Below are 23,345 nucleotides of genomic sequence, written 5' to 3'. Positions count from 1 at the left end.
TGCACTCATTAACTTTTTTCTTTGTGTCATCTTGGACTTGTACAGACACCTCACGGCTTGGATGCAGCATAATTTAAAATCAATAGTTTTCAGTTTCAGATGCCATTGTAGAAATGTCATAGTCACATTCAGCCATGATTACTTTAATCAATGAGGGAAAATGTCAAATAACAGGATGGTTACTGAAATTAAACAGTAGTATTCGGCTGGTCATGTGATTCTAACATGGCAACTCCCATGTGTGGACCCTCTCCATGTAGAACAAGGTTACTGATATGATTGGAGTCTTCATTTTAATGTGAGCGGTCATGATTTCATACATATATTGCAAAATTACAACATCCATAGGAGTACAAATTATATGGTGGTGCTTAGAGGATTGCTACGGATGTCCTGAGGTCATTGAGCAGGCTAGGTTAAAGCGGCTTGAGGATTTTCCACGTATCACAAACAAAGATACTCATTGGCTGAGAGATCTAGGAGACCTGTTACTGGAGCTAGAGTCTGCAAAAGAGAATGGTCTCTTACCTGGCTTGCTTACCTTGACACAGCACGAGGAGTCAATCCTATCATAGAAAACTCCCGTACAGTCTCCAAGAGAAGTGGATTACACAAGGTTCCAGGTATAAGGAAGAATACAAAGTATGCTTCCCACCATTTAGCTTCTTTGTCGAGTTTGTTTGCAGCCAAGCGAGAACCAGAAATGACCCAAGTTTTGTGTTTGCTTCAACAAGCTGCTCAAACGATTTGAAACTAGAACAAGCAGCTAAACTGAATAACAAAACTTCTTTCTTTGTGAAGAAACTGAAGTAGCAGCCACAAGATTAGCAATCCAGAACAGTAACCCAGATAAGAACAATGATATCCAGAAGAGTAACCCAGATAAGAACATTGAACATTGAAGCTTTGCCCCATTCACAGGAAGCCACATCCTCTATACAAGTGTTGTGCATTCAGGAGCAAACATCTTGATGATCGGAGAACATATATAAAAGAGAACTCCATCTGTTTTCGATGTTGTGCTTCCACCAAGCATGTTGCTAAGGACTGCAAAGCATCAATTAAATGTAAGGGATGTGACAGTGATGGACATATTGCAGCCATGCATCCTGGTCCTGCTCCTTGGTCCACTGAAGTTACTGCAGTGGAAGCAGAACAAAACAAAGAGGTACCAAATGATAGAGCTCTTGAAATCAACAACAGTGTACTGAGATCTGTGGTGAAGCTAGCCAACCCAAATCATGTTCAAAAATTTGCCTCGTAAATGTCTACCCCTCCGATCAGCATGATAAGTTCAAACGTATTTATGTTGTATTGGATGAGCAGAGCAATAGATCACAGTCACAGTTTTTTGATCTGTTCAGCGTTGATGGTAGTCCATTCCCATACATGCTTTGAACATGTTCAGGTATAGTGGAGATGGCGGGGAGGAAAGTGAGTGGTTTCACAATTGAAACACTTGATGGAGAAACTACAGTTGCGCTTCCAATGCTGATAGAGTGTAACACGATACCAGATGACAGAGCCGAAATTCCTACGCCAGAGATAGCACTGTATTTCCCTCACCACACTCCAGTAGCAGACAAAATCCCACCTTTAGATCCTAGTGTTCCAATCCTCCTACTCCTGGGGCGAGATGTTCTTAGTGTGCACAAAGTACGGGAACAGCACAATAGGCCTCAAAACACACCCTACGCTCAGTGCTTAGACTTGGGCTAGGTGATTGTAGGAGAAGTTTGCTTTGACGGAACTCATCAGAAGTCCAGTGTAAATGCTTACAAGTCCGAACTTCATTCATTTCACCATGCACAAAAGGCATCAGTGTCAAAGAGCTAGGTGGATCACCTCTTTTACAATACCTACCTGCCCCACCATTTCTTTTCAAACATCCAAAGTGCTTTGAAAACTGTCCAAGTGGCTTGGAAGACAATGTCTGCTTCAGAAGTCCAGAGGATGATAAAACTGCATTACCCATGGAGGATACAATCTTCCTCGACATCATGGATAAAGAGGTGTACCTTAAAGAAGAAAACCATTGGGTGGCACCATTTCCATTTCACTTCCCCCGAAGCCAGCTTCCAAACAACAGAGGGCAAGTTATGCAGAGACTAACCTACTAACTTACTCTCCATAAGAAACCAGGCATAAAAGAAAATTTCTTTGACTTCATGCAAAAGGTAATCAAGAATGAGCAAGCAGAACATGCTCCACCACTGCAGTTAGGTGAAGAATGTTGGTACTTGCCAATTTTTGGCATTTACCATTCCCACAAACCTGATAAAATCAGAATGGTGTTTGATTTGAGCGCTCCGTGTAGAGGTATCTCACTTAATGATGTTCTGCTAAGTGGGCCAGATCTTAACAATGCACTTTTGGGTGTCTTGCTGCGCTTTCGCAGAGAGAAGATAGCTGTAACAGCAGATATCGAACAAATGTTCTACCGCTTTAAGGTAAAATATCAGCATCTTCGCTTCTTGTGGCACAAAGACAATTGCGCAGAGAAAGAGGTCATCGATTATAGAATGACTGTTCATGTCTTTGGCAACAGTCCCTCACCAGCAGTTGCCATATTCGCATTAAGACGAGCAGCAGAGCTTGGTGAAGCGGAGTATGGTACACATGCCAAGGAATTTGTGCTGTGCGATTTCTATGTCGATGACAGCAATACATCTGTCTCCACTGAAGAAGAAGCCGTCGATCTCCTAAAGCGCACTCAGACAATGTTGAGTCAAACTTGAAACTCCATAAGGTGGCCTACAACAGTGTCTTGGTAATGGAAGCTTTTCCATCTGAAGAGAGAGCTAAGGATCTCAAAGGAAAAGTGTTGCAGCATAGCTCTCTTCTGAAACTTGATCCCTTCATAGATGATGAGGGTCTGTTAAGAGTCGGTGGCTGTATCCACTCTGCTGACCTCTCAGATCAGGAAAAGCATCCCTTGATCATTCCGCCTAACCATCATGTAGCTGATCTGCTAGCCCAACATTACCACGATCAAGTGGCCCACCAAGGTCGCCATTTCACAGAGGGTGCAGTACGCAGTGCTGGATTGTGGATCAAAGGCAAAAGACTAATCTCAAGTGTTATCCACAAATGTGTGTTATGCAAGAAATTAAGGGGAGAGAAGATGTCAGGTTCACCCGGGACAGGATTTCTGTAGATCCGCCATTTACACACACAGGACTTGACGTCTTTGGACGTCAAGATTTAATCTGTGATTTAATGATTTAATCTGTGGTGACATGTCGAACAAGAGGGTACAGTGCTGAGAACAAGTGATGGGCTGTCATATTTAGTTGCTTGAGTACCAGGGCAGTTCACTTGGAGGTCATAGAGTCTCTATCAACATCAAGCTTTATCAATGCTTTGTGACAGTTTTTGGCTGTTAGAGGACCTGTGAAACATTTCCGTTCCAATAGAGGCACAAATTTTATCGGAGCAGTCAAGGAACTCCAGATCAACAGTGGTGACCCACAGTTGAAAGGGTTTTTACAGAACCAAGGCTGCACTTTGTCATTCAATGCACCACACTCCTCTCACATGGGTGGAGCATGGGAAAGAATAATTGGAGTTACGTGGCATATTCTAGACACTCTCTTGATGAAGTGCTCCACAAGGCTCATACATGAAATCTTAACAAAGTTAATGGCAGAAGTCATGGCCGTAATGAACTCCCGACCTTTGACCCCAATTTCGACAGATGCGGACATGCCTCAAGTGCTCTCACCAGTGGTGCTCTTAACTCAAAAAAGCAAGTGTTGCTCCAGCTCCTCCAGGAAACTTTGACATGGATCATCTGCACAAAAGTCAGTGGCGTCAAGTTCAGATGTTGGCAGATTCATTCTGGAAGCGATGGAAATAGGAGTACTTGGCCACTTTACAGCCTAGGAGGAAGTGGAGGTGCAGAGAGCCAACATTCAGGAAGGGGACTTTGTCCTGTTGAAAGACAGGGAAGCAAAGCGCAGTGAATGGCCTATCTGTCTCATTACAAAGACCATGACCTCATCTAATGGAAAAGTTCGCAATGTTATGGTGAAGACTGCCAAGCAGGGAATTATCAGTGAGTATTTAAGGCCTATCTGTGACACAGTTTTGTCAAGTAATCAGAATTCATAGTGGTATAACATCAATAATCTTGTGGGACGTGGCTAAGAGGAATTCTTAAAATTCTGAGAAATGTGCCTTATCCTGACATACAGATGACAGCAAAGCTAACAGGTGTGGACTAAAAAAGCCACAAAAGTCCCATTCCGATGTCATGAAGCTTCAAGAAACCTTTTCATTTACTGTGCCACATTAATGCTTATTTTCAGTTGTTGCCTTCTAAATAAAAAGCTGCTGAATGAATTAAACTAAAAATTGCTTTTAGAAAATTGTCTTACGATTAAAATGAATTGAACTGTCCTAATACAAAAATACAAAAGCTATAAATCATGATAAAACATGGGTCTTTTAAAGATCTTCAGCATTAAACATCTTGCAAATGTTGAGTGTAAATTATATTTAGCATGTGGTAAAATTTTATGTTATGATGCATTTATAAAGAAAAAAGTACATTTGACATCTGGAAAGCATTGATTGTACACTAAGCATAACTTAGAGATGGTTGAAATACCCTCTCTATTAAAAAGTCCCATATTCAAACTAATCTGCTGCAGCACACGTTACACACTCACATGAAATATCATAATAATTATCAGACCCATTAACACTGCTGTCAAAAAACACTGCGATTTTAATGAACGGTTCCATGCAGTTTAGGGCCGGGTGATACAGGCTAGCTAGAAAAAAAATGTATCTAGATATTTCTCAGCCTTTGAAAATATTCAATATCTTGATATTCATGTATTTGCTCTAAAATAGCCAGTTAGATTTAATAAGAACAATAAAGAACAAAAATGCAGTAAAAATCTAGCAAAAAGAAAGCAAGATTTCCATACTGTTTTTTTACTAAATCAACACAAGAATGATATTTAATAATTTTCATTTATATGCACTAATATAATAATGCATAGTAAAAAAAAGCAGCAATATTTACCTTCATACATATTTTATTTAAACATTTTAACAAATGAAAATGCAAAACATATTGAGGACCAAATTACTCAGAATGAAATCATGAAATATTTAAATAAACCGTTAAGTATATAATGCATTAATAAAATCATTAAATATGTAAAAAAAAAAAAAAAAATGTCTCCCAGGTATTTTATTTCAGCATTTGTTTTTTTTGTTTTTTGGGTTCATTTTCATTTAAACAAACTTAGCAGCAACACGTCACTCAATGGAATTGGATGTGGTCAATAGACTCAACACTTTTTTTTTCTGGGATAAAGGACATAAATAATAAAGTGGGTAAATTAAATATATTATAAACTTAACCATCATGAAATATAATAATATACACAGCTTAAATCAGAAGTTTACATACACCTTACCCAAATACATTAAACTCAGTTTTTCACAATTCCTGACATTTAATCGTAGAAAACATTCCCTGTCTTGATCACTACTTTATTTTAAGAATGTGAAATGTCAGAATAATAGTAGAGAGAATGATTTATTTCAGCTTTTATTTCTCTCATCACATTCCCAGTGGGTCAGAAGTGTACATACACTTTGTTAGTATTTGGTAGCATTGCCTTTAAATTGTTTAACTTGGGTCAAACGTTTTGGGTAGCCTTCCACAAGCTTCTCACAATAAGTTGCTGGAATTTTGGCCCATTCCTCCAGACAGAACTGGTGTAACTGAGTCAGATTTGTAGGCCTCCTTGCTCGCACACGCTTTTTCAGTTCTGCCCACAAATTTTCTATCTGAGGTCAGGGCTTTGTGATGGCCACTCCAATACCTTGACTTTGTTGTCCTTAAGCCATTTTGCCACAACTTTGGAGGTATGCTTGGGATCATTGTCCATTTGGAAGACCCATTTGTGACCGAGCTTTAACTTCCTGGCTGATGTCTTGAGATGTTGCTTCAATATATCCACATAATTTTCCTTCCTCATGATGCCATCTATTTTGTCCCTCCTGCAGCAAAGCACCCCCACAACATGATCCTAACTGACCTAATATATGACCATATATATATATATATATATATATATATATATACACACACACACACACACACACACACACCAGCCACGGCACACTTTTTACGACGAAAAAATTATACGGCACACCACTATCCCACATAGGCTAACCATCGTCAATATTTTTCCTTTTCAAGAACTTGTCCATGTTTTCTGTCCGTCTTAGTAGCATGTTTACTTGTAGTGTTTGAAATTCGGCTATGCAAAAAAAAAAAAAATAAGTCACATAGGTAGGCTACGCTGTGTGAGGTCACAGGTGGCAAGAGCGCTAAATGGGTAATGAAAAAGCAACAAATTTGCTTCTTTTCTAATTTGTAGATTTGTTCTTGCAATGCCACAACAAATTACAGGGATGCAAACTCATGAGGGGCGAAAAAGGTAAGACAATCACTGTCTAAAAGCACCAATAACCGCTATTTTAGTGAATCAAGTTTATTCAAGTTTACAATTGTGCAAAATTAGCTGCAAAATAAACAGTATTTTGGTGAGGCTTGCTTCTGTTTCACAAATTTGTTCAATTTTATTAACTGATTAGTTCAGTGACCCCTTCTGGAAATGTCACTAGGTGGCGACAAATGAGCGTCTTATGTGCTATGAGTGAGTCAGTGAATCATTTTGAGTCATTCATGACCGAAATCTACCAAGAGACTTTATAGTGTTTAAGCATTAAAAGAACAAAGCAGATCTATAGTCTTCCTTCAGTCTGAGCATTATTTTTCATCCAAAAAGACAACAATAATAGTCTAATAATAGTGTTTCAATAACGTCCTTACCTTCTCCTTTATTAAACTTGCATGGCTACAAATCTACTGACTTCAGTATAAGAATTAGAAACGTAAAGCAGATCTACGGTATCATTTTCCTACAGTAGCCTATTTAAACTGCTGAGCATGGTTTTTTATCAGAAAAGACCACAATAATAGACAAATAATAATCATTTTGAGTTTCGATAATATTCTTTCGTCACTGTAAAGCGCATTTCACATGAGTTGAGTCGAGGCGTCAACGCTCCATTCAACGCCAGTGTCAAGCGCCACATTGCCCTCCACATGACAAGAGTTGCAGAAAGCGTCACAGAGGGGCGATTTTACGAGTTTGCCACGTAAAAAAGCGGGAGGTGTGCACAATAAACATTGAAAACATGTATTTGAAAGAGAGAAAAAAAAGCTTGCAGTTGCTTTGTTAGCAGAAAGTAATAAAAGGACTCGTTTATGTTTAGGTCTATGCATTTTCTTGGTGAATTTAAATTAGTTCAGTAACTGGGGTCTCTGATATTTGTAAACGATAAGGTAATATATAATTAAAAGAAATTATGAGACATTCAATGTCTCTTCACAAATTTGGACAGTTTTTAAATATTTCTTGTTGCTTAGTACTCTCAAAGACATTATTGGTGAAGCAAAAATGTGTGTGTGAAAAACACTTTGGTGTAAAGTGACATCACTTCATAGATTTCAATGTATTCTGCAGCGCTGACACGAGTCATGTGAAAGACCCTTAACGCGTATAAATATCAGTCACTTTTGCACATTAATCATTACTCTTCACAAAAGTGACCAATTATGGTTTCAAAATGGTAAATTTCTCCAAAAGGTGAGTCTGGATCCCTGAAATTATATATATTTTTTTTCATGCATTTATTTATTTTGTATATAATTTTCCACGGCACACCTGACAATCTTTCACGGCACACTAGTGTGCCACGGCACAATGGTTGGGAAACACTGATATATATATATATATATATACACACACACACATACATACACTACCGGTCAAAAGTTTTGAAACACTTACTCATTCTTTATTATATATATATATATGAATTAATATGGTGGCACAATTATATTTTTGTCTACAAAACTAATTTCAAACATTTATGCATACGCCTTCAGATCAAAAGATTTTTAAGATCATGAGAAACATTTCAGTCAAGTGTTTCAAACTTTTGACCGGTAGTGTATATACTGGCGGCCAAAAGTTTGGAATAATGTATAGATTTAGCTGTTTCGGAAGGAAATTGGTACTTTAATTCACCAAAGTGGCATTCAACTGATCACAAAATATAGTCAGGACATTACTGATGTAAAAAAAACAGCACCATCACTATTAGAAAAAAGTCATTTTTGATCAAATCTAGACAGGCCCCATTTCCAGCTGCCATCATTACAAACCTTATCCTTGAGTAATCATGCTACATTGATAATTTGGTATTTAACATTATCTTTGTGTTTGTTTTTGAGTTGCCACAGTATGCAATAGACTGGCATGTCTTAAGGTCAATATTAGGTCAAAAATGGCAAAAAAGAAACAGCTTTCTCTAGAAACTCATCAGTCAATCATTGTTTTGAGGAATGAAAGATATACAATGCTTGAAATTGCCAAAAAACTGAAGATTTCATACAAAGGTGTACACTACAGTCTTCAAAGACAAAGGACAACTGGCTCTAACAAGGACAGAAAGAGATGTGGAAGGAATTTCCTCAGCTGACAGCTTCATTGAATTCTACCCGCTCAACACCAGTTTCATGTACAACAGTAAAGAGAAGACTCAGGGGTGCAGGCCTTATGGGAAGAATTGCATATAAAAGTCACTTTTGAAACAGAAAAACAAAAAGAAAAGTTTAGAGTGGGCAAAGAAACAGACATTGGACAACAGATAATTGGAAAAGAGTTTTATGGATAGAGGTGTGAATCTTCACAGGCCTCACGATTCGATTACGATTCAAAGGGTAACGATTTGATTATAAAACGAATCTCGATGCATCACGATGCATCTTGTCCGTCAATTTCTTTCTTTTTTCAGTTTCTTCAAAATGTATTTTTTACTCTCTATTTTTTCCCTTTCAGTTTTTTATTTAACAGCTGTTTTAAAAAATCAGAAGGAGTCACATTACATAAACTGGCCTTTTACATTCAGTATGAGCTGTGAACAAAACAAGGAACATCCACAAGATTAAAAAAATGATTCTATAGTTTAAAAGAGTATCTCAGTTTTTCAGTTTCTTTCTTTAGAACCTTATAAAAAATCTCTTAAAAGCACAAGAAAAAAAATATTGGTTCTCCATCAAAACACACTGAATACAATTACTTCAACTGATATTTTTAAGCATTGTAAATCATTTAATAGTATTTAATTTTTATTTAAAATTAATCTATGCCATGCTATTCACTTGAATTTTTAACCACAACTGGAAGTTGCTGGTCCAGGATGAGAGATATATCTGCTTCTATGAGAGTGCAGCTGTCAGCTTCTCCTCTCCTCACCTGCACAGGTGATAGTAAAGCGGTTTAAATAGCTCAGTTGTTGCTTCAGAAATTTATCAAGCGTCTTGTATCCACTGTGTCATCTGTTTGCTCTGCGAGTAGAAGATTGCACGACCCTGTCGCAAAAGCTACGATGGATTTCAAACCTTTATCATCAGGTATGCGCACTGTCCTGACAAGTGAGTGACCGGCAATAAGCAAAAGCCAATGAAATGGAGAGCGTGCAAGAGTAGAGAAAGGCATCAAGGGAAAAAAAAAGAATTAAATGAAAACATCACCAACGTCTCCCGAACTTTCTTCTGTATTTTCCCCCGTTGCGTGCAAATCAGTGCAATAATGGGTGCAAGCTCGTCTTTCATGTTGTTTGTTGGCTTATCATCATGAATAAACTCTCCCGTTGCTATGTGCGTGGGATTGTGAAAAAAATTCAGGATCGTAGTTTCATTCGGACACAAATGGTCATGTGTTTGATACAGCTGGTCTGCAAACAGTCGTGTCTGTGCACTTGACTTTAGTGTATGCACTTAACTTGCATCCTTGTTTCTACATCTGTCTTTGGCGCAGGCCACTGCTCTGTCGTGATTTAAACTGAACTCAGAATCAATTCTGATTCTTTTGAGAATCGATTCAGAATGGTTTCAGTATGAATCACGATGTGTCGCTAAAACTATTTTTTCCCCCACCTCTAGTTATGGATCTTAACACCACTGAGCTTTTGTGGGATCAGCTAGACTGTAAGGTGCATGAGAAATGCCCGACAACACAGCCACAACTATGGCAAGTGCTACAGGAAGCGTGGGGTGAAATGTCACCTGAGTATCTGGACAAACTGACAGATAGAATGCCAAGGATCTGCAAAGCTGTCATTGCTGCACATGGAGGATTTTTTGATGAGAACTTTTTATAGTAGTTTAAGAAGTTCTGAAAATTTTTTTCAAATTGTAATCGTTTATGTTATTAATATCGTCACACATTGTGATCAGTTGAATGCCACAGGGTGAATAAAGTACCAATTTCTTTCCATAAGAGCAAAAGCTGTACATTATTCCAAACTTTTGGCCGTTGGGGTGTGTGTGTGTGTGTGTGTGTGTGTGTGTGTGTGTGTGTGTGTGTGTGTGTGTGTATATATATATTTCACATAAAGCTATGGGAGGGGGACACTTCAGACTTCTCCCTTCATCTGTTTATATACACTGCGTGCCCAATTATTAGGCGAGTATTCTGATCTTATCATTATTTCCATGCACATTTTCCAACTCCAAACCATATAAACTTAAATGCTTATTGGATTCAATCATTTTCAGGTGGTATGTATTTGTGTAATGAGGGAGGGTGTGGCGAAAGTGACTAACACCTTATATCAAGGTGTGCATAATTATTGGGCAGCTTCATTTCCTCAGGTAAAATGGTTCAAAAAAGAGATTTAACTGACACTGAAAAGTCAAATATTGTAAAATGCCTTTCAGATGGATCCAACACTCTTGAAATAGCTAAACTATCGAGGCATGACCACCGGACAATAAAATGTCTTGTTGCAAATAGTCAACTGGGGTGCAAAAAATGCATGGAGAAGAAAAGGCACAAATTAACTGCAAAAGACTTGAGAAGAATTAAATGTGAAGCTACCAGGAACCCATTATCCTCCAATGCTACCATATTCAAGAACTGCAACCTACCTGGAGTGTCCAGAAGTACAAGGTTTCAAGTGCTCAGAGACATGGCCAAGGTCAAGAAGGCTGAAACACGACCGCCACTGAATATATTCAAGTTGAAGTGTCAAGATTGGGCAAAGAAATACATGAAGACATGGACAGATGAAATGAGAGTGACTCTTGATTGACCAGATGGATGGGCCCGTGGCTGGATCACTAATGGACACAGGGCACCACTTCGAGTCAGATGCCAGCAAGGTGGAGGAGGGGTACTGGTATGGGTTGCTATCATTAAAGATGAGGTAGTTGGACCTTTTCAAGTTGAAGATGGACTGAAACTCAACTCTCAAACCTACTACCAGTTTCTAGAAAGTACTTTCTTCAAGCAGTGGTACAGGAAGACGTCCTCAGCATTCAAGAAGGCCATGATCTTTATGCAGGACTATGCTCCATCAAATGCATCCAAGTACTCCACTGCTTGGCTAGCCAGCAAGGGCCTCAACACCTGACTTAAATCCTACTGAGATCTTGTGGGCCCTTCTCAAACGTGAGATTTACAGTGAGGGAAGACAATACACATCTTTGAACAGCATTTGGGAGGCTGTGGCTGCTGCTTCAGCGAAAGTTGATCGTGAACAGATCAAGAAACTGACAGACTCCATGGATAGAAGGCTCATGGCAGTTATTGAAAAGAAGGGTGGCTATTGTAGCAATGTGGGAGGTCATGAGGGCAGGATCTAAGAGCAGCTATTTTAATAAGAATAAAACTAAATACAAAACAGGATGAACACGGAAACACAGCAAGACAGGTAACCAGGAAGCAAAACAAACAAAAATAAATAGGACTGAAACCGGAGCATGAACTGGGGAGAAACATTAACAACCGACAAAGGTGAACAGAAAACAGGGCATTATATACATGAGGAATAATTAAGTAAATGACACACAGGTGAAAACAACAGGGAACAGCTGGTAGCGATCAGGGCAGGGAATCATGGGAAGTGTAGTCCAGGGGGAAATAGATGACGGAGGCAAAACACAGGGCAAACAACAGAGAATCGTAACAGAACCCCCCAACAGGCGGCTCTGATGCCCAAGGAGGGCAGGAAGGGGAGGCAGGGCCAAGATGGAGCCGGAAAACAGAGTCCAGAGCAGATCGAGCTGGTGGCCAGAGGACCCAGGAGACCAGGTCAGTTCAGGCAGACAACCATGGGACCAAGGAAACCAGGGCAGATCAGGCAGATGACCAGGGGACCAAGGAAACCAGGGCAGACCAGGCAGACGACCAGGGGACCAAGGAAGCCAGGGCAGATCAGGCGGTCAACCATAGGACCAAGGAAACCAGGGCAGATCAGGCGGATGACCAGAGGACCAAGGAAACCAGGGCAGATCAGGCGGACGACCAGGTGACCAAGGGAACCAGGGCAGATCAGGCGGACGACCAGGGGACCAAGGGAACCAGGGCAGATCAGGCGGACGACCAGGGGACCAAGGGAACCAGGGCAGATCAGGCGGACGACCAGGGGACCAAGGAAACCAGGGCAGATCAGGCGGAGGACCAAGGGACCAAGGGAACCAGGGCAGATCAGGCGGACGACCAGGGGACCAAGGGAACCAGGGCAGATCAGGCGGACGACCAGGGGACCAAGGAAACCAGGGCAGATCAGGCGGACGACCAGGCGACCAAGGGAGCCAGAGCAGATCAGGCGGATGGTCAGGAGACCAGGGAGACCAGAGCAGGTCAGGTGGACGGCCAGGAGACCCAGGAGACCAGAGCAGATCAGGCGGATGGCCAGGAGACCCAGCAGACCAGAGCAGATTAGGCAGACGGCCATGAGACCAGGGAGACCAGAGCAGATCAGGCGGATGGCCAGGAGACCCAGAAGACCAGAGCAGAACAAGCAGACGGCCAGGAGACCCAGAAGACCACAGCAGACTAGGCGGACGGTCAGGAGGCCTGGTTGGCGGCAACAGGGCTGAAACAGGGTCAGGAGACCTGGGAGATGACCATAGTCTAGGGACTGGAGCCATGGAAGGCGGAGCCGTTGTAGACTCAAGGGGCAAAGCCGTGGAAGGCGAAGCTGTGGCAGGCTCAAGGGGTGGAGCCATGGAAGGTAGAGCCGTGGCAGGCACGAGGGGCTGAGCCGTGGCAGGCGGAGCCTTAGGAGGCTCAAGGAGCGGAGCTGTGGAAGGCAGAGCCGTGGAAGGCTCGAGACTAAGAGTCCAGGATGACTGGGAAATGACCTCAGTGGTTGCGAACATGAGCAGAGTCTCGGGAGCGACCTCTGTGGTCGTGGACATGGACAGAGACTCGGGAACGACCTCCATGGTCGTGGGCATGGACAGACTTGGGAACAACCTCTGTGGTCGTGGGTGTAGACAGAGACTCTGTGGTCGTGAACATGGGCAGAGACTTGGAAACTACCTCTGTGGCCATGAACATGGGCAGAGACTTGGAAACGACCTCTGTGGTCGTGAACATGGGCAGAGACTTGGAGACATCCTCCGTGGTTGTGTGCATGAGTAGAGACTCGGGGACAGAAGCATTTCTCCTCCTCCTCCGGGCGGAGTAGGCAACGCAGGCTCTGGGATGGGCGAGGCTGGCAACGCAGGCTCTGGGACAGACGAAGCTTCCAGCTCATTGGCCGTGGCAGGCGTGGGCGTTGGCTCCTTGGCCGTGGCAGGCAGGAGTACTGACAAGCTGTGAGTAAGGGTCTGCGTGACCCTACGCACCGACATCAGTGGTGGAGAGTTCAGCTTGGAGACAAGGGCCGAGAAAGAGTTGTGGAAGGCAAGGCTATGACATGGCGTGGAACCAACTCAGACTTGTCTGGGACATGGTGTGGAACAGACTCAGATGGGGCTGGGACATGGAGTGGAACAGACTCGGACTTGACTGGGACATGGAGTGGAGCAAACTCGGACTTGACTGGGACATGGAGTGGAGCAAACTCGGACTTGACTGGGACATGGAGTGGAGCAGGCTCGGACTTGACTGGGACATGGAGTGGAGCAGGCTCGGACTTGACTGGGACATGGAGTGGAGCAGGCTCGGACTTGACTGGGACATGGAGTGGAGCAGGCTCGGACTTGACTGGGACATGGAGTGGAGCAGGCTCGGACTTGACTGGGACATGGAGTGGAGCAGGCTCGGACTTGACTGGGACATGGAGTGGAGCAGGCTCGGACTTGACTGGGACATGGAGTGGAGCAGGCTCGGACTTGACTGGGACATGGAGTGGAGCAGGCTCGGACTTGACTGGGACATGGAGTGGAGCAGGCTCGGACTTGACTGGGACATGGAGTGGAGCAGACTCGGACTTGACTGGGACATGGAGTGGAGCAGACTCGGACTTGACTGTGACTTGGCGTGGAGCAGGCTCGGGCATGGCTGTGACATGGCGTGGAGCAGGCTCGGACATGGCTGTGACATGGCGTGGAGCAGGCTCGGGCATGGCTGTGACTCACTTTTTCTTTGTTAACATTCAGGTTTGAGGTTCAATAACATTTTGGATTGACTGAGAACTTTGTGTTTGTTCAACAATAAAATTAATCCTGAGGAATACAATTTGCCCAATAATTGGGCACGCAATGTAGAACAGGGAAAATTATTATTATTATTATTATTATTATATTTTAAGTTTTTAAAACACTAACTTAACAGTACATCTTACCTAAATCTCACTGGCAGTTACTTTTTTCAATTGTTACCTCTAATTTTATTCAGATGGAACGGATTTATATACAGTATACATACACCAATCAGCCTCAACATTAAAACCACCTGTCTAATATTGTGTAGGTCACCCTCGTGCTGCCAAAACAGCGCCAACCCGCATCTCAGAATAGCATTCAGAGATGCTATTCTTCACACCACAATTGTACAGAGTGGTTATCTGAGTTACCAAAGACTTTGTCAGTTCGAACCTGTCTGGCCATTCTCCATTGACCTCTCTCATCAACAAGGCATTTCTGTCCACAGAACTGCCACTCACTGGGTGTTTTTTGCTTTTGGCACCATTGAGTAAATTCTAGAGACTGTTGTGTGTGAAAATTCCAGAAAATCAGCTGTTACAGAAATTCTCAAACCAGCCTGTCTGGTACCAACAATCATGCCACGGTCTAAATCACTGAGATCACATTTTTTCCCCATTCTGATGGTTGATGTGAACATTAATTGAAGCTCCTGACCGATATCTGCATGATTTTATACATTACACTGGTGCCACGTGATTGGCTGATTAGATAATCACATGAATAAGTAGACGTACAGGTGTATACATACAGTATATATATATATAGCCTAATTATGGCCCTTCTCTTCAGCCACTTGTTTTCTGATTTAATCATCTCCTGACTACTTACATATAAATATTGTTGTTATTTGCAAGAACAACAATATTCAGGATGGACTTCAAAGACTTTAGTCAATAATCTTACAGTTCATAGAACATCTTTTCATTTAAACATTGGCCCCTAACACTTACTTAGTTTACTCATTTTAAACGATGACTTGTACTACACATAAATAACTAATATTGGCAATATATTCATGCTGGTTAGCCAGAGGGTAACTGGCCCCCACAGTGAGCCTGGTTTCCTCCGAGGTTATTTTCTCCATTAACTAACATCTTATGGAGTTTTGTGTTCCTTGCAAAAATCGCCTTTAGCCTGCTCACTGGGGGTCTAAATACAAATATTATTTATTTATGTAAAGGCACAGTTTACAATCACATTTTTATCAAACCGCACAATTATGACTATAAGACATTACAGATATCACAGCTTTTTTTTCTGTTAAAGCATAATTTTCTGTAAAGCTGCTTTGAAATTATGTGTGTTGTGAAAAGCGCTATACAAATAAAAATGACTGGACTTCGCAGATACTTATAAAAACGACCTTTAACAATTACTTAAACAGGTAGTTAAGAGTACTAGTCAATCCTCAACAACTATAATACAAAATGGCAGTTTAAAGTTGACAAAATGCATAGAAAAAAAATAGATAGTAGGGGTGGGCAAAAATATAGACTTTCCGATGCATCGCAATCTTCATTTAAATGATCTCGATAACTATTCTTAAATCCCAATACCAATCTTTTAGTCAATGCTTTGTTCATTTGATGTGTGATTCAGTTTCACTAAACATTATTTGTAGCACGCCTCCCATCCAGCAGATGCCGCCAAGTTATTGCTGAACCCACATATTCAATTTACCAAACAAGTTTTTAAACCTAAAAGAACGATGGCGAAATCCGCACCCCTGAAGCAAGCGGTGCCAAAATTAAAGGCAGATGTATGGGAGTAATTTGGATTTAAAAGCCGTGAGGTTGAGTAAAGCAGTGTGGAAATTAAATACTGTGGTAACATCACAAATCTCAGAAACCATTTGTCGAGACAACACCCAGCTACTTTCCATTCCTTGTCCAAATCATCAGATGTACAACATCCTAAATATTTTCAATATTCAAGCATCTGATGGTGCATGTGCTGAAGGTACTGTCTCCCTGGGTCCTGATGATGTGGGTGATGCCCCTTCTCCACCAAAGCAGTCAAAGGAATCCTCTGCACTGATGGTTCTGCTTGGGCCAGCCTACACACCAGTAGCAACAACATCCAAGAAAACTCCAGCTGACAGGGCACAAGAAGTAGCAAAATACAGGGAAGAGAAATCTGTTCCAATGTCAGAAAATCCACTAAACTAGTGGAGGGAGCATTCATGGGAGTACCCCCTTTTAGCCCACCAAGCAAGACATTACCTTTGTGTCCCTGGGACCAGTGTACCTGCTGAGAGAGTTTTCTCAACTGCTGGTGATATTGTCACTATGCAAAGGAGCTGCCTCACACTGGAACATGTGGACCAGCTCCCTTTCTTGCAGAAACATTTAGCAATCACTAAATGAGCAGGCAGTGATGATGGATTTTAGTTTAAAGAACATATTTTGAACATGTTTTAAAAACAAGGAGTTTTCTTGTGTTCTTGCACTATTCAAAGGCACATAATTCATAGCCTTTTGCAATTTTGCTGTTTTTGCTTTACAGTAATGAATATTAAATGTTTCTATTAGAGTTCATTATTGTGAGTTAGTTTCAGTATTTTGTAAGACATATTCAGAGAGCCTCTGCTAACTCTTTCAGGGAGTTCAGGTTATACATGTGGGTTCATGAAACCTGCCTTATGTGCACTTTGTATACAACTCTTTATTTTTGTTTTTTGTTTTTTAGTTCTGAAAATAAATAGCAATTGAATTTAATAGTTTTGGCTCTGTTGTTAATTTTAACCTTTAATATTATCAATGTACCAAGTGAGAGGGTTTCCTGTTAGTTGATTGTCAAAAATTGACATGTACCTGAAATAATTCCAAATGAATTGATATTGAATCTTATCGAAATCAGAATCTAATCAAATTGAGAGCTTGTGAATCGGAATCGTGAAATCGGTATCAATACCCAGCCCTAATAGATAATTGGATGTAATTTTAAATATTATTATTATAAGTTATCTGCACTGATTCTGGAATTGCAGTCTGATGCCACATGATATTCTTCAAAAATCAGCTGTTTGTGTTCCATGGAAGAAATAAAGTCATACAGGATGGGAACAACATGAGGGTGTGTTTCTTTCATGGAACACACAAAAAGAGCTGTTTAGCAAAACGTTCTCGCTGCTCTTTTCCATAACAATAAAGCACATGCTGACCCGGAGCTGTTAAGCTCCTAAAAGGCACCATGAAAGTAGTCCATATTCACATTTTCTTTCATTTTTCTTCTTCATTTGGAAGTAGATACAGATGTAAGATTGGTGTTGTCACTGAAGAAATGCTTGACCAAACTCCACATGCCCTCAGTGTTCATTCAAGACCTGTCTTGATATTATTTATAGAAAATTAAACTGTTGAGAATTTCAAACCTGTGTTGCGTGCCTTCTGTATTAGCTTTACTATAAAAGATGTTCACTTTACTTGAAGAATAGCAGGAAACCGATTGCAGTTTTTTTAGTCAACAGAGCCTAAAATGTAAGATTACTACTTACTAGTGTTAAGTAAGATTAGTACACATACTCATGTACTTAACTGAAAAAAGACATATTAAACTAACTTGATATTTATTACTTAACTTACTCGGGAATTATATGTTCACTTTACTTTTAGCTGTTTATTAACTAGACTTAAATTTTATATGATATAGACATATAAGAGGTAACTGTACTATAAAAACATACTGTAAATTTCAGAACTCAAAACTTTCTCCCCAGTCCAAAAAGAGAATTTATAGTTGCCACCCTGCTGAAACATCTCGTTTTGAAATTTGTCTGTTCGTGACATCAGGAGACATTGCTTATTTGTATTTACACATCCTTCAACATGCGTCATCACAGCCTTGGCCCTGCCCACGGGCGTGCAGTTCGAGAGAGGAGGCCTTGTGTGGCTAACTATTCCTTAACACCAATGGACCATGTGCGCGCGTTTTTTTCAGCTAATGTTAGCATGGACTGCTTGAGAACCGTTATAATACGATTCAAGCTTTGCAAAGGAACTGTTATTGAAAGATGGTACAGTTAAAAACAAAAACAAAAACGCAAGTAAACCATTTCATTCATGAATATTTCAAATATCATGACTGTTTGATAGTTTATGGTGCTGAGTGTTATTGTGCTTGAGATGAACAGTTTAATATATTTGGATGCAATGTGTTGGATGTGCATTGTGTGTAAACCCAGCAATTTTGTTTTATAATGTTGAGGGGCTTGTTCATTCTCTTCCGATTGAGTTTGCTGAATTTGAGGGGCTGCGTGATGTTAGCCAATCGTAACAGTGGGCATTTACTTTGAAGTTTTAAGGAGGTGCTTAGACCAAAACAGGGCATTTCAGACAGAGGGCCAAAAACAGGGTGGAAAATGATCATATATTACTAAATTGTGACTGTTTTGGTGCAAAAAGCTTTTATAACATTATCAGCAGACCTCAGGGAAGATAATAAAATGATTAAAAAAATAGCACTTAGGGGGGCCTGGGTTGCTCAGCAAGTAAAGATGCTGACTACCACCCCTGGAGTCGCGAGTTCGAATCCAGGGCATGCTGAGTGACTCCAGCCAGGTCTCCTAAGCAACCAAATTGGCCCAGTTCCTAGGGAGGGTAGAGTCACATGGGGTAACCTCCTCATGGTCACTGTAATGTGGTTCACTCTCGGTGGGGCGCATGGTGAGTTGTGCGTGAATGCCGGGGAGAATAGCGTGAAGCCTCTACCTGCGGTAACGCACTCAACAAGCCACGTGATAAGATGTGCGGATTGACGGTCTCAGACGCAGGCGCAACTGAGATTCGTCCTGCACCACCCGGATTGAGGCAAGTCACTACGCCACCACGAGGACTTAGAGAGCACTGGAAATTGGGCATTCCAAATAAAAAAAATAAATAAAAAAAAATAGCACTTTGTGACACTTTTAAAAACAAATACAAAAAAATACATTGTGATACATACTGTTAACGTGATAGAAAATGACTCATACGATCTTATAAAATGACTCAAAATTTTGGTCATTTCGCCTACCCCTCACTCACAGCATGCTCATTAATGCAGCATGGTTAAAATGCAGATTCACAGGAGTGCCATTGCCTCTGCTCCACTTAGGCCTGAGCTCCTGGAACAACATGTTCCCAGAACACATAGTACTAGTTCTCTGTAGTGAGAAAAGAAGGGCAAAAACAGATTTAGATATGTAGATATTGTACTGGATAATAACATTGTCATTCCTGCACTAGTAATGGAAGATCGGATTATTATACTGACTTGGGTCTTTGAATCTCGTTCAGCAAAATGAACAAACCTTTAATCAAGTAATTTCGTTAATTTGTCACATGACAGCAATATTGTCTCTACAGGAAACACAAATGATTAGTTCACCTCCCAACTGGGTCTTCAGATGGGAGTCTTTTGTTCATTTGTCATGTGACTGCTACTCAGCATAGAAGACAAACAATTCGTTCATGAGTGAGAATTACTGGTCTTTTGTAAATTTTTCTCTTTACAGCTTACTGTTCAGTATGTTGCAGTTGTTAGTATCATGATAAATACAAGTCAGTGTGACAATAAATTACATTTTAAAATCACACAATTGTCATGATTAATTATTTTAATGTATTTAATGCAGGAAGTGTTGACAAGATTTTTTCTGCCAAGTGTTAAATGGTCTTAGATGACTATCAGTAAACTCAAAGGGAAATTCTGTAAGGCGTACTTGATTTGGGTCTACAGTTCAAACCAAGGACATAAGAAGGACAGAAATCATACAACAAGGGGATGATTCATTAAGGAAAAATACATTACATTTGATTCAAAATCAATTCAATATTTAAGAAAATAATATAGGGTTTCTTCATAGCATTTGCAATCTATATTTTCTGAGGAGAAGATTAAAGTTGTAAATCCATAGGGCATCATGCTTTATGAATGTTATTTTTCCAATCATACAGATAAAGTTTAAAACAATAACTAACTCTTTCTTTTTTCTTTTTACCAGATCCAATGTTATGGAAAATAATTTTCACAAAGTTATGAATTGCAAGAAATAAAGAAGCTAAAATTTGAGAGCAGAAATGTTTTGTGTAACTGCAAGGGCAAAAATAAATCCTAACTAACCACCTGTATTTAAGGAAGGCTGGGGGTAGAACAAATTTTTGTTTATACAAGGCTTTTGCGGCTATCATGTGTCAATTGAATGAAAGACTCATACCCAAAAATCCAGTGGGAGGTGAACTAATCATTTCTGTTTCCGGTTTAGAGCCTATGGGTACCCTAGGTGGCTGTCAAGAGTCAAAACGAAACACGAACTATATATTTTGCACATGCACGTCCAAGACAAAATGAACAAATCACTCTCTGAGAGTACTCATTCTTACAGAGTCATATAAAAGATTCGTTCAAAATGACCTATTCTCCACGACAAGAGCTATTGTTCAAATGTAAAATGAAACAATCCTCAGAGTTGACTGCACATTGATTCTCTCACTAGTCCAATGAGCTGACATTAAGTGCAAGTTAAAGGGCTGCAATGGCCCTTTTCACCAGTGGCATCTCTGCATTAGTGGATCCATGTCTGTTTACATATTTCATGCGTCTCTTAGAATGGGGGCGTGTGTTTCCAAGTGAGTTTGTGATCGGATCGATGTGACAGCCAGAGTGATCCTCAGTTGTTTAGTGTGTGGTAGCCATTTACATAATCAGTAAGTGTGTAATACCTAGTATTTTTTTATTCAGTTCATATTTTAGAAGTGGTATAGTGTAATCCAGCCTAAAAGCGCTTCTCTTCATCCCAGCGAATGAAGAAATTTGTCGACTGATACATCTCAGAGTTTAATGGCATTTTGGTGCTAATGTGTAAATGGTTGCAAAATGGAAAAAAGATGGAAACCGCTGAAGATGTGGTACATTTACCAGTAAAGGCAATCCAACAATTTTACTGCAATTTACCAAGTTGCATGTATGAAAGGGGCTATGGTCCTCCGAAGACCTGTGTAGGAAACCACTGAGCCCTGTGTGGGACTATTTTAAGTTTAATTATGAAACTGGAATAAGCTAATGCATTGTCATGTCCATTCATACAATTTGAGCTGTTAAAATTAAAAGAAAAAAATCCCCCAAACCTGGAATTGCATTTGCAAAGGAACCATCGTGAGGAGCACAAATTATTAATGGATAAAGATACGGAAAGGAAGAATTAGGGCTGGGCAATAAAATGATCTCTATATTTATCTCAATAAAAAAATCCACAATATCGATATAAGCTTTTGAGAAATGTTTGATATTTAGCCTGTGTTTTACATGTAGACGATCAGATGCGTGTCACTAAAAATGCAAGCAGTTCGGCTTTCTCAGGCTGTATCCGGACCTTAAGACATCATGGCGACAGTCGCGCCCTTTCATCGTCTCTTATGAGCAGCGTGACAAAACAACAGTGCTGTGTACACCAGATCTGATCTTTCTGTGCTATATTCTTGAATATTTTTCTCTAGCACCAAACACACGTCATTTATGCCCTGTCCCGCTCTGCACGCATTGCCTCCTTTCCCCGCATGTGAGTAGACATGAGGCGCCGCATAAGTTAACGTGGTTCTAGGGCGCCTTTAGACCATAATGTTTTTTCCTTCAAAATTTTGCTTTATTAATCAGCAAGCATACGTAGACTAGTCTTTCTCACTTTAATGAAAATATAAAAATGGTCCATTCAGACTTTTACATTTTCTAAATTTTCTTTCAGGGGATACCCCTGAACCCCCATACAGTATCATTCCTCAATCACAAGGGCTTCTATGCCCCCATACTTGATATCAGAATGTAAAGAAATATAAAAAATAATTTGAAAGTAAAATGATATGCTATCATTATGCTTCAAAATGAACAGATGATCTTTTAACATTCATATCCAACTGCACTTGATTGATAAACTCTATTAAATATTTTAATATTTTGGCAGAAGATCCCTCAGACACCACTGCTTTGGCTGTCTCTAGAGCCCCAATGCAGTTTTTTTTTTTTCTTCTGCCAACTTGGAAATTTAAAAAAATGCACAATGTGCAAACATGAATGTATATTGTGATAAATATCAATATCGAATGATATGAAAAAGAATATCGTGATAATATTTTTGGCCATATCGCCCAACCCTAGGAAGAGTACCATCGATAATGATGAAGGCTGTGCTTGTAGCTCTCAACATGGGGAAAAACTCTGACCTGGAGTTTCCAAAGATTGAGGTTTGTGTGACAAGTTCACATGAATATAAGAAACACGAAAACGCACTTGTAAATTTGTTTGTTGAGACTGGTATGTCCTAGTGGATATTCGTCAGTGTTCAAAACTTCTAGTGCTGCACTTGACCCAAGTTCATCACTCCAAGTGCTGCACGAATTAATCCCATTATTGCACTAAAAATGCGAACAGTAAGTATGTGTAGATGGATGGAGGAAAAAAGGTTTGACTGCTTCATTTTTGGGTAACTCTGGAAGTATTCTGTTAATTTCTATACTATTATTACTAAAACTGAAACTAAAATATATAAAAACGAAACAGGAATGTGTCCACAAAATAAAAACTAAACTGTAACTAGCAAAACCATTAATAAAACTAACTAAAACTAAACTGAAATTGAGGAAAATTGAAGATGGTATTAAAATAAACACTCATTTGAAAATGCAAATCTATAATAACTTGGTTTTCCAATAGTTTGTTTTTCATTGGTAAGTTTTAAAAGCCAATTTTATTCTAATGAGCTGCTGGTTGGATTTGTTAAAGAACAACACCCAACATTTCAGTGAATTGTATGCCATTGCTTTGAGGT

The 23,345-nt window shown here is 40.2% G+C and overlaps 1 protein-coding gene across 5 annotated transcripts in view; it reads right to left on the bottom strand.

Annotated features, from left to right (window-relative positions):
• The window catches only part of LOC127456312 (chromodomain Y-like protein 2), a 109,438-nt gene that overhangs the window by 57,834 nt on the left and 28,259 nt on the right, over positions 1-23,345 (bottom strand). Inside the window, exon 2 of one of the 5 annotated variants that reach the window (XM_051724747.1) lies at positions 19,570-19,688. The exons of 3 other annotated variants lie outside the window; for them this stretch is intronic. In XM_051724747.1, coding sequence (XP_051580707.1) covers positions 19,570-19,688 — 119 coding nt within the window. Of the gene's footprint in view, positions 1-19,558; positions 19,689-23,345 lie in introns of those variants that run through there. One more of the 5 variants, XM_051724751.1, reaches the window with a different exon arrangement.

The sequence above is a fragment of the Myxocyprinus asiaticus genome, chromosome 18 (assembly GCF_019703515.2).
Source record: "Myxocyprinus asiaticus isolate MX2 ecotype Aquarium Trade chromosome 18, UBuf_Myxa_2, whole genome shotgun sequence".
Taxonomy (NCBI): Eukaryota; Metazoa; Chordata; class Actinopteri; order Cypriniformes; family Catostomidae; genus Myxocyprinus; species Myxocyprinus asiaticus.
Note: the sequence above shows the minus strand (reverse complement) of the source record. Positions and strands in the feature narration are given on the sequence as shown.